Raw genomic sequence first — 13154 nt, 5'->3', positions numbered from 1 at the left:
CTGTCAATTTTCATGTTAACCCAATATTTGCAGTAGCAGAAGTGGTAAACAGCATTCAACTTTGAACTTTCGTTTAATAATAATTATTTATCGATTTGCATCTGAATAAATGCAATTTTTCAACAATCTCCATCTGTAAAATTATAAATTTATATACTTTGTTTTGCAGAACAGAAAAAGCCTGAGCCACATAGTCAACAAACTCTTGAAACACCTGGCCTTTCTACAACACTACCCACCAGAGTTGGTGTCAACTCGAGGCAACGTCATCTTTGCAACAATGCTGTTCATCGCTCTACAGCCAGCTCTGGCCGTTTGCACGAGTTGGCAACACTGGAATTTCAAGTCCAGGGTATCGGCAGTCGATAATCTCATATTTTCACTGGGCGCTCTATGTTTGTCAATTGATGTCTACATGCTGTCAGAGAAATTACGCACTCTCATCAATTTGACAAGTTCCCAGTACAAATTGTACAGCATTGGTTCAAGAGTGGAAGATGATAGGAAGCAGTCTGAAATAGCAGGTGATAGAAGATTCGGTATTCTTGAAGAAAATACTTTGAAAAAATACGGAGAAGATTTGGTTCAAGAAAAAGTGAGAAGTTTGGGGGGAACCTTTACCTCTAAAGAGCACAAGAGGACTTGGGTGAATCGTGAAAACGATAATGGTACAAAAGTGGGAGACAGTAATTTCTATTATGGAAATCATTTGAAAGAAGCAGATATCCTTGAAGAGAAAACAGAGGATTTCTATGGTAGAAATAGACACATCGAAGTTGTGGAAATGTATCATGGAGAAACAAAATTATTCGAACAGAAAGATGGGAGGGAGGATGAAATTATTAATTCGGAAACAAGAGAATATTTTAATGAAAAAGGGAAAGTGTCAGCATATTTTAATAGTGTGGAAAGATCTAAAGCTAATAGAATGTCCATCAGGAACCATGTTAGTTGCAATTTTAAAATTGGACCTACCAATGAAGAAAAACTAGGGGACATGGAAGGTTCAAGATTTGGAATGAACAGTGGCAAAAATGTCCACAGTGACTATTTTTTAAAAAAGAAACAAAAACTTATAGAAAAAGTCTCTCTGGAAGGATGCAGACGAGCTGGAACCACTGCCAATGTGATCACGTCTTTTTTCTCCAGTTTCACTCTGATTCCTTTATCCGGTATTCTCTTCTACTTCCTCCGCCTTGAATCTGTCGGAAATCTTCCTCTTCCTTCATCATCTATTCTCCATTCTCCTTTTCACTAAACATCACCGGATTCTTCGAGTATTTTCTTTTGGCTTCAGTGGAACTGTTCTATATCTACTACACAGCTGTGCTAGCGACAACCGTTCATGTCATACAAACGTTGTCTATAAATAATTTGATTGGAGAGATGCGGCTATTTCATTTGAACGCTCAAGAAATTGATGGAGTGTTTGAGAGTGTGTTAGATGACGTACAGAATGAACTCAGACTGCGTTTAGTCGTCAGAGAACTTGCCATACATCATCAAACTATATTCAGGTAAGTGATAACGCAGTCTCCTCTAAGGCTCAACTCACACTTACGCGACTCAAGTCGAGGAGAGACTGGGACTCTAGTCTCTTCTCGACGCAGCATGTGTTTTCAAATGGCGAGGTCGCGGAGACTAGAATCGACTGGTCTGAATGTCACCATTTGAAAACACATGCTGAGTCGAGAAGAGACTAGAGTCGACTTGAGTCGCGTGAGTGTGTGTTGAGCCTAATAGAGCATAGGGGACTGTGGTAATAACCATGATTTTTCAATTTCAATCAAATTTATTGAAGAAAACTTCTCAGATATAACTTTTTACTTTCCTTGTCCTATTACCATAGGTAAGGATAGTATTGCTTTCCAAAAAAAAAATAAGGTACCCTAATTGAAAGTCTATACGTTTCAAGGTCCCCTGAGTCCAAAAACATGATTTTTTGTGTAGTTGAGAAGTTGATATTGAGGTAGCCTAATTATTCATGTTAAATGGAAAAAATACTGAGAAATTGTCAAAAACTACAGATTTTATTGAAAGTTAGAAAGACTGGTTTCGGTTGTTACACCATTGTCAATCTCGGATAAACTCCGATTTCTAACTATATAATATTGACTTATTTTCCACAACAATAATTCACAATAAGTACTATTAAAAACATAATGGATACTCTATAAATAATACATTAAGTATGTAGTAAAAATAAAACTTTCATTAAAATCTGTGGTTTTTGACAATTTCTTAGTATTTTTATTCAATTGCAGAAATAAGTTGAAAATAATATTGAATATGACAATGTAGTTAAAACAATTTTCACACCAGAGTTATCAACAAAATGCTGTTCATAAATAGTTTTTTTCAAGTTATTAATTGTTTCTATAGAGATAAAAAATATTGCTGTACTTTTTAAGAAATTCACAAATAGTTCTTACAAGTTATCAATTGTTTCTATAGAAATAAAAAATATTGCTGTGCTTTTTAAGAAATTCACAAATAGTTCTTTCAAGTTATCAATTGTTTCTATAGAAATAAAAAATATTGCTGTGCTTTTTAAGAAATTGGCAACAAGTGTCCAAAATGTGTTGAAATCTGGAAACTCTGGTGTAAACGCGGATTAATACAGACACAGGCTCAGAATCAGCATTTCACAATAATATATTATATTCTAGGATGAAGACAAATCACAGTATACTAGTAGTTCTGTAAACAGTAGACCTCACGCAGTATTCTAATCCACAAGTACCTGATTGAAACTATAGACCTCATGGAAATACAGCAATAGACTGGCTTCTCCACACATTTGTGTAATCACTTGTCAGCTGATTGATTTATGATGAATAATTCTATAGTCTGATTTTTACTATAATATTGGCGTATGAAGGAGGCTCCTTTTTCCTTTTATAATATACTTGAAATACAAAATTTCCAAAAACCTTGTATATACGTCGACGCGCAATTAAAAAAGGAACATACCTGTCAAATTTCATGAAAATTTATTACCGCGTTTCGTCGTAAATGCGCAACATATAAACATTTAAAAATGAAGCAAAACCAACGACTTGAATCTTAGACCTCACTTTGCTCGGTCAAAAAGTTTTAATCTCAACTCTCAATAACTCTAATCTATAGATCACAATAGCTCTTACCTCTAAATATACTGTATATAGTGAGGTCCACGTTATAATGGCAGTGTTTCATTTGCAATGTTATTGCTATCCTTGACTATCATTCAACAAAGCGGATAGCGCTCTCTTTCTCGCTTTGCTCTGTTGACAGATCGTATTTCAACAATGTAGAGTTAATAATAAATTACCAAATTATTTCACTGTAATCATGAAAATTCATTAAGAAATTATTTAAAAATATAATTTCTTGCTTTATAAAATATAATTTATTATTTCAAATGAGAATGGACAGTTAATATTTCATCAATAAACCTGTATCAGCTACCGTCTATAGAAGGCATTGACAAGACAACGTTGTTCTATCTTTCTCCACTGCCATTCTCATGTGGACCTCACTATAAATGTATCAATTATGATTCATGTGCTACTACCAAGGATAAAGAATATCCTAATATAAATATTGTTCTCAATTTTCCAACAGGAAAGTAAGAGATTTGAACTATGGCTCTGATTTTCGAATTTTTTATGCAAACTCTTACATTTGTCTGCAAATTGTGTTTGGAATTTTCATTTTTTTGGTGAGTTGATTAACTTTTTCATGTTCTTGCTCCTTATTTTTAATCTATCAATATTTCATTAATCTTCTTTCATTGATTTATTGAAGTAATTAATCTTCTCACAATCATTGAAATTCTATTTCTATTCTTTGGATATTTCTTCTAATTTCTCCACAGCACTGTCTATTTTATTAAGATACTTCAACTTAGGCCTATGTGGAAATAATTTTATAATTATTCTTATTGAGACAACTGGTAGAAACCCTTTTTGCGTTTTCACACAATACGATAATTTTTTACACAATTCAATTTCCAATAAAAAGAAGATGTAGAATATCAATCAATGAATCAATTCATTTAATTCACAAACAATCATAATACAAAATAACAAAGAAAGATAAAAAAATGTGAAAAATAGTAGATAATATTGTTCTATATATTATCACCTGGTCATATATATATGAATCATATATTTATCTCATATTGATCAGGATTTAAGAGTTTTAAATTAAAAGTTCAATGAACAGTATTTTGTCTTTGAACAATCTTTGTCATCGACAGAAAGATTGTTTATTTTATTTGTTGTCAATATTAACGTTAGCTTCTCTCTGTTTCTAATAACAAACGTGCCGCTTGTGCGACAGATAGAAATATGTACTTGAGGTGGCTTTCATGTTTGGCATTGACTGAGTTTATATTAATACCCAAAATTTAGCTTTTGGGAGAGAGCTTGTTCGTTAGGACTGTGAGTAAAGTCCGGCTGATCCAGTGAAGAAGGCTAGATTTCGTTTCGTTTTATACAGTTATTCTGTCACAGATCGGGCAGTTTAAAAATAATTGTCTTATTAAGGGAGACGGGTTCTGAACCTATTCATTGATTCAGTTTTTTTATACTAGGCCTAACCATAAGTCCCGATTAAACCAGTGAATGCCAAAGGGGGAAGCCATATTCAAAAGGTAGGTGACTACCGGTACTGGATAAGATCATTGTTTTTAATTTTCATAACCACAAAGATTGAATCATTTTAAGCAGCAGCGAGTTGTTTTTCCCATTAAATTAAATTTTAATATTGTGTTTGTATTTATATTTTACTTTTTTGGAATAGAGAAAAATTAATATTTATCATTTTTTCAACAATGTAAACTAAAAGATACCAATTAAATAAAGTTCTAGTATTTCTGTTCTCTTTTGTTATCATAGTTCTTTTCCCCACCCTCACAATATATATGAAAGAAAATAGATTAGCTTCATCTGTAACTGAATACAGACATGAATATCAAAAAGTATAAATTATTAAATAAATGAATTATTCCATTAAAGGATACTCTAAGTTCATAAAACTATTCTCTTCCAGTCTACAGATGGAAAAATAAATTGAAAGTTGCATTTGTTTAAATGCTAATTAATAAATAATTATTATTTAACGAGAACCCCAATTAAATGCTGGAAATCACCCCGAAGACTTCTGCTACTGCAAATATTGACAAAAGTGTTAACAGCTAGATGGAAATTCAATAGCAGAAGTCTTCGGGGTGATTTCCAGCATTTAATTGGGATTTTCATTAAAATTTATTTATTCATATGGCTTTTATCGAGAGATCTTTATGATGTTCTGCCTTACCGTATTACCCAATGTCATTTTCTCATTTCACTCAAGTTTATAGGTTATATATTGGGATATTCATGTTTTCTCACTAAAAATTTGCACTTTCACTTCTAAATAATAACTATTAGTAACTCTGTGAACAGTAGACCTCACGCAGTATTCTCATCCAAAAGTACCTGATTAAAATAAAATTATAGACCTCACTAGCCGCCACAACAACACAACATTATTGCACCCCAGCTGAGCTTCTGTAGTAAATTGAACATTTTTTGTTCATTTGTTCTCGAGAAAGCGCAAAAAAACGCAGATTTTGGGCGTATCTTTGGCGTTATTTCAAATTCCTTCCAACACAACATTATTGCACCCCAGCTGAGCTTCTGTAGTAAATTGAACATTTTCTGTTTATTTGTTCTCGATAAAGCTGAGAAAACGCAGATTTTGGGCGTATCTTTGGAAATTTTTCCAAATCCGTTCTTATTGCGCCTCTAAAGGGCCAACTGAACACACCTACCAAATTTGAAATGTTATGTCATATTTTTATCATATGTTAGGACGATCCAGTCGGGGGTCCAGACTAAACGTCTGGCTAAACGGATATGGCGAGTGAAGCGAGCCTAACAGCTAGTAATATAATATTCCCAGGAATAGCTCTGATTGAAGTAGCAGTACCCAATCAAGTTTTCCGCGATAAATCAGGACCTCCTAAATAGGTATTTAGGAGGTACTGGATAAATTGGTATTTAGGAAGTCCTGGATAAATGCATTTTAATCTTCAACTTGGTGCCAACCTAACAAAGTCAACTCAACTTATGCCAACCTGACAAAATATCAAAATATTTAATTTAGTAACCAGAACAACTGTTTCAAAGAGGTACCTACTCTCTCTAGATTAAAGTTCTATATTAACATATGGTATGGACATTTCAATTATAATTATAAGATATTGTAATAAGAAGAATATACATGCTAAAAGACGAACTTTAAACCCTTAAAAACCACCCTTAGAGTTAAAATATCGCCAAAAGATTTCTTAGTGCGCCTCTAAAGGGCCAACTGAACATACCTACCAAATTTGAACGTTTTTGGTCTGGTAGATTTCTAGTTCTGCGAGTGAGTGAGTCAGTCAGTCAGTCAGTGAGTGAGTGCCATTTTGCTTTTATAAATAAATAATAAATATATATATATATATAATATATATATATATATTATATATATATATATTGTCTAGATCTACACTTACTGATTGCTTAATATATGGTGAATTTGAAATTTAAATAGTAATATGAAAATTTGATAATATAAAATATGAAATTTATAACCCAGGCGCCACGTTAATTATTAGGGAACGACCCTCGAAATTTGAATAAACAACTACCACAGCATAACTCTTTAGCAGAGACATGAATTCATTTGAACTATATAAAAAAAACAATGTACATTACTTTATTACTTTTAATAAAGACGCAGTCCAGCAATCAATGAATGTAGAACTACACATCTTTCCAACTATATTGCTTCACTCCATGATTAAAACAATAAAGAAAGGAGGGGATCTAATGATACTTGTGAAATAACAACACAAGGCAATTTTGAATCATTAGATAAATATAATGAAAATAAGCAAAAGGCAAATGAAATTGGCACTTTACAAAGAAACAAATGAGATTTTCAATGTTGGTTAAATATATCAAATGTCCTTTGGAATTTTAGTAATAATTCTATTGAGCAGAACACCGAAATATGAAATATGATTTTACCGTTTATGAAATATAATAATAATGTTTATTGAGAGTCTCTATATTCAAATAGGATAATGCACAATAATACTACGAATCACAAAACCTAAACCCTATTTAAACAACAATAATACAAGAAAATAACCAGTGTGGCAAACAAACAACAACTTAAAATTACACTAACCTTATATGTTGTATACCCCCGCGGACCATGGCCTTTTCGCGCACTTTTAAACTGCTCACTTTACATTACAAATTATGAATTTTAATTTTTTTCTTCAATGGTGGTTTTGATGTGATGGTGTTGATGTGGTGGTGGTTTTCCGGAAACAGGACTCCATTTCAGCCCCTAGGGCTGCGGGCTGCACGCTGCTCACTCCTCAGACATGTTACTCTAGCCGTGGTTCACCGAAAAGTGTCCTCGTGTTCCCAACTCCACGTGCTCGCCAACCCTCGAGCCATTGTTCCTCCTTGGATCACTGCCCCAGTTGGTGCTGCCCCCTATCTGATGGCACTCCACTCACGCCTGGCGTCTGGCTGCCACCCTTTTGTCACTGGTCAGCGTCGGTTATTTCACCGTTAGACTTTTGACCATCATTGTTTCAACCTCTACCCCTCTTTGCCATAAGCTGGTTCCTTTTGTACGTTTTGAGGCAGAAAGTTGCAAGTCGAAAACTGTCTTGGCCTGGCTTGTAGCTGTAGAAAACCAAGGCCTGATATGATTGTTACAATATATATATATAATATATATATATAATATATATATATATATGGAAATACAGCAATAGACTGGCTTCTCCACACATCTGTGTAATCACTTGTCAGCTGATTTATGATGAATAATTCTAGTCTGATTTTTACACTAATATTGGCGTATGAAGGAGGCTCCTTTTTCATTTTATATTATTCCTGAAATGCAAAATTCCAAAAACATTGTATATACGTCGACGCGCAATTAAAAAAGGAACATACCTGTCAAATTTCATAAAAATCTATTTCCGCGTTTCGCCGTAAATGCGTAACATATAAACATTTAAACAATACAAACATTTAAACATTAAGAGAAATGTCAAACCGTCGACTTGAATCTTAGACCTCACTCCGCTCGGTCAATTATTCTCTTCCATCTAGAATTATAATAAATATGTTTTATTTTTTTTATTTGAAGGGACTGACTCAAGGATCCAAAGGTTCAAAGAACCGTCAACCGAAGCTTATAGTGCTCCCAAGTAGTATGTTAGTTAGGCAAACCAATACCTGTGTCCTTTACAAGAACCAGGAGTTTTTCCCTATGCTAACATCCCATTCATCAACTGGTTGCATAATAAATGTAAACTCAGATAGTTTAAAAAATAACAATATTGTACATTTTACAGAAAGGTGAATTAATATTGAAAATCAAGTATGGTCTGATGGTAATCACTATAGCACTGCTGGAATTTATCTTCAGCGAGAACGGGCAAAGATTACAGGATGAGGTAAGTCAAGAGAATAAATAAACATACAAACTGGAAGATCAGCAATTCCAAGAAACAATTATTTCAATATTGAGATTGAGATACATAAATAAAATAAATAAGTATAATTTTATAGCCATTCAACAGTTGTTCTATAGTGAGGTCCACGTCATAATGACAGTGTTTGATTAGCAATTGCATTGCTATTCTTGTCTATCATTCAACAAAGCGGATAGCGTTATCTCTTTCTCGCTTTGCAACAACGTTGTCTTGTCAATGCCTTCTATGGGGGGGGGGGTAACTGTTTATTGATGTAATATCAACTGTTCATTCTTGTTTTAAATAATCCATAATATTTTATTACACAAGAAATTACATTTTTCAAAAATTTCATTATAAAGATGAAATATTATGTTAATCCTATTATATTAAGCGAGCAATTTCTGTATTTATATATCTGGTTATTTTTATATTTGGCTATTTTCATATCTGGTTATTTATGTTTAACGGATCTCGAAAACGGCTCTAACGATTTTCACGAAATTTGGAACATAGTAGGTTTATGATATAATAAAGATTCGATTGCACTAGGTCTCATCCTTGGGAAAATTTGCTGAACGAACCGCTCATGTTCGCGGCGCATAAATCTGTACGCACACGCAGACCTTACTATAGCAGTCAAACATCCATATTTTAAAATATTTGATATATTATAATGTACTCGAATATCAAATTTTAATGTGATCAATTCCAATGTTTGTCAATTTTCTTTTTTCAGGGAGAAGAGCTGAGACAAGCACTGTACCAGTGTGACTGGATAGGAAAACCAGCATGGTTCACAAAAGTTTTCCAGATTCTTATGATCCGTAACAACAATCTGCCAAAAGTTGGTCTTCTGAACTTGTTCACACTAAACAGAAATAATGTGACCGTGGTAAAGCAATTTTTTTAACTGTTCCAAAAACTTGCTTGTACTATATTTTTCACCTTTTAAATTAAAAAAACTGATTTATATCCTCGAAACTAGATCCTATACTATTAAACGAGCAACTTCTGTTTAAATGTTTAGATGTTTGAATGTTTATTGTGTTTAATTATGTTTGTATTTCACCGGATCCCGAAAACGGCTCTAACGATTCTCACGAAATTCAGAATATAGTAGGTTTATAATATAAAGATTCGATTGCATTATCCTTTTTATGTTTCTATTATCCATGTTATCCATTATTTTTAATGTTTTGCATTATCCTTATAATATTCGATTGCACTATCCTTTTAATGTTTTCCCTGGGAAAACATTAAAAGGATAATTATCATCCATCCTTGGAAAAACAGCTGGTAATAATTATTTCGTCGTCTGTTAATGATGGAAATGAGTGAGCAAGTTCATGTGTGTGGGACTGTGTCAAAATTATGATTCAGCTGTTGAACTTTTGTAATCATTCAATCAGGTACTTGGTGCCGGTTGCAGAAAATCCAGGTTATTTTTATTCCTGATTAATTCCAGTAGATCCATCGTTTTGAAATGGTCTTCTCTGATTTGGTTCACGTGAAATTAATCAGGATTAAAATTTAACCGGCTTTTGGGCAACCGGGACTTTGTGAGGGAAATTTTTGCATTCCTCTGGGAATTAATAATCTCAATTTACTGTGATTAGATAGAACATTTCTGTATGAACTATGAATGTTATTATAATTATTCCTTCTTTCGTAATAATTTTTCTATGCTATTGTACTCCAGAGTGAAGCTCGGTCCCCGATATTTGAGTCTAATACACTAAACAAAACAAAATTTTGAATTTTTCACAAAATTTAGTTCAGTACGGTAAATATAGTAGCATATTTTATCAAAATAAGCTATGATTGAAAATTATTGGAAGTCTAGTTTCTAAAAATGAATAAACAAGCAAACTAGGAACTTATTAAATTATTGAGCATTGATCAAATTCAATTTCTGTTCCCAGGTGATTCGAGGTGCCTACTCCTATTTCAGTTTACTAAACAAAATTTCTTCATAAATATTTAATGTCTGAAATAGAATATGGACTAAAATGATAGTTCCTCAAGACGAATACTACCATACTAAATTACCTACCTGCCTTATTATTGTACATCACGGCTCATCTTTTATAATAACTAGATTTAGAATAAAAGTTTCTTTTCAAGACCACCAAGCTGATTTATTTTTCAACTCACAACTCTTCTCACGCATCAATTCTTAAAGATTTGGACTTGATCTATGTTCTAATAAACTGTAGATTAGGAAGAGATAGATGATCTACAAATTGAATACCATACTATTCCATATCAAGATAAAAGAAATTTTAATTCAATTTTGAAATGTGCCGTTGATTGCGCTTTTCAAGCTTTCAACCCTATAAATGACAACAATTTGCAATTTATATATTTTGGGGGAAAAATCTATACCTTAATACCTTCAGCTTCATCCATTACCCACAATTGCAAAATCAATGGCGTCAAAAAATCAAAACACGTACAAACACATGAAAAAAAAAACTGTAACAGTTCAGATGGCAGTGATCCAGCGCTCACGCTCTCAATGAAAATTCAAATTATCACCCATAAATTCGTTCACACTGTAGTAAGCCTTTACACACTGTAGCTTCCGGACGGTTCTCCTGAAGGTGGCCTCGTCCAATTGCTTCACACTATTAGGCAGCTTGTTGTAGAATTTCAGGGCTGAAATCCTGTCTGGCCTGTGATCGGTGGAGGCGTCTCCTGGGGATATCTGCAACAGCTCACTGCGCCTGGTGTTGTGGCGGTGGATGTCACTAAGGGCAGCTAGAGTATGCTGTATCTTCTTGACATACACCAAGCACAGGAGGATGTAATGGCTGAAGAGTCAGTACACCAAGGCGAGCAAAGATGGGCTTGCAGTGGGCAAGATGATCGCTGCCTGTTATAATTCTTATAGCCCTCTTTTGCAGTCTCAGCACATCAGCAGCCCCCGCTGAATGACCCACAGAAGCAAGCCACAGGTAATGTGGCAATGGAAGAGCGCGTGATACATCATTATCAGGTACTTCTCAGTCACCAGGCCCCTCATCTTGAGCAGCAGAAAGCAAATGTGGGAGAGTCGACTGGTTACTTGCTGTATATGACTGTTCCAGCTGAGTTTGCTGTCCAAGACAAAACCCAGCAGCTTCACTGGATTCTGAGGGTCACGCGACTCACGTGACAAGCTGCAGATGATCCTTTGGGTCTTCTCCTCATTCAGCTGGAATCGATTAGCCAGGAACCAAGAAGTGGCAGATCGAAGATGCTCCGCAGATGCCTCTCAAGCTCAGCACCCGATGACAGTAGAGATGCATCATCCGCGAACATCAGAGATGAACCGTGGTCGTCGAGATCATTTATCATGACAAGGAACAGTGTAGGCCCCAGCACCGATCCCTGAGGAACACCAAAAGTTACCGGAAGTGTCCAGGAGTCCACACCACTGAGGGAGACAAGCTGAGTCCTTCCCGAAAGGTAAGAGCCCAAGATGGAGAGGGCAGAGTCTCTAAGACCATAAAAGCTCAGCTTTCTAAGAAGAATGCCATGGTCCACGCAGTCAAAGGCTTGGCTTAGATCACAAAGAGCAAGAGCAAGAGACTCACCATCCTCGAAGGCAGCATCAATCCACTCAGCCACATGGTCGACTGCACCCACTGTTGATCTCCCAACTCGGAAACCAAACTGCTTGTTGGAGAACAGGCCATTCTCCTCGAAAAAAGCCTCCAGCTGAGGCTTTATCACTGCCTCAATCACCTTGCCAAAGAAAGGAGTTATGGAGATTGACCTGAAGCTACAAAGGTTCTCACAATCACCCTTCTTGAAGACTGGGACAGTTCTTGATGTTTTCAAGAAATCAGGAAAATTTCCAGACCTCAAGCACTCATTGACAGATGCAGAGAGAGGAACTGCAATGGCATCAACAACCTCTCGAAGCATGCTCACAGACATGCCAAACACATCTGGACTTTTTGAGGGTTTGAAAGAGCGTACAATCTTCCTCAAGGCAGCTGGTGTGGTGGGGCAAAAGAAGGAGAGATGCTCCTGTCCCGGCTGGATTCTTCCTTCCAACAGATTAATTGGATCAATCAATGGCAGCATCAGGCAGGGAATCCACTATATCCTGAACCGAACCCACAAAGAAGCCATTAAAATCATCCGGGCTTGCAAAGTCGATCTTTTTCCGTGGCATGGATCTGTTTGTATTTATCACTTCCCAGGCAGCTTTGCATTGGTTAGGTGCATCCTCAATCTGTCGCTCAGTTGCCAACCTCTTAGCCAGCTCGATCCTCCTCTTGTAGAATTGTTTGAAGTTTCTATATCTAGCAGAGCTGTCAGCATCACCATCCTCACATCGGTTCTTGAGGGTGAGCATGAGTCCCTTAAGTCTGGCCAGATCATCAGTTTATCATCAGTTTATTACCAGATCTATTTATTGACTGTAATATATTATTCTATAATATTATTCAATCATCAAAGAAACGCTATATATATATATATATATATATATATATATATTATATATATATATATATATATATATATATATATATATATATATATATATATGAAATATTATCATGACCATCTACCATCTATAGATTAGCAATTAGTCAGAATAATACATTTTTATGAGCTTAGAGATCCAAACCTGCAG

The 13154-nt window shown here is 35.0% G+C and overlaps 1 protein-coding gene across 5 annotated transcripts in view; it reads left to right on the top strand.

Annotated features, from left to right (window-relative positions):
* The window catches only part of LOC120348733, a 36364-nt gene extending 25712 nt beyond the window's left edge, over window positions 1-10652 (top strand). For 4 of the 5 annotated variants that reach the window (XM_039426128.1, XM_039426130.1, XM_039426131.1 and 1 more), the window contains one exon: window positions 170-1391. In XM_039426128.1, the coding sequence (XP_039282062.1) occupies window positions 170-1258 (1089 nt within the window). In that variant the 3' untranslated portion in view covers window positions 1259-1391. Of the gene's footprint in view, window positions 1-169; window positions 1518-3606; window positions 3704-8401; window positions 8504-9260; window positions 9417-10446 lie in introns of those variants that run through there. The other variant, XM_039426133.1, reaches the window with a different exon arrangement.
* The last annotated feature ends 2502 nt before the right edge of the window (window positions 10653-13154 follow it).

This window comes from Nilaparvata lugens, chromosome 4 (genome assembly GCF_014356525.2).
Source record: "Nilaparvata lugens isolate BPH chromosome 4, ASM1435652v1, whole genome shotgun sequence".
NCBI classification, from domain to species: domain Eukaryota; kingdom Metazoa; phylum Arthropoda; class Insecta; order Hemiptera; family Delphacidae; genus Nilaparvata; species Nilaparvata lugens.
Note: the sequence above shows the minus strand (reverse complement) of the source record. Positions and strands in the feature narration are given on the sequence as shown.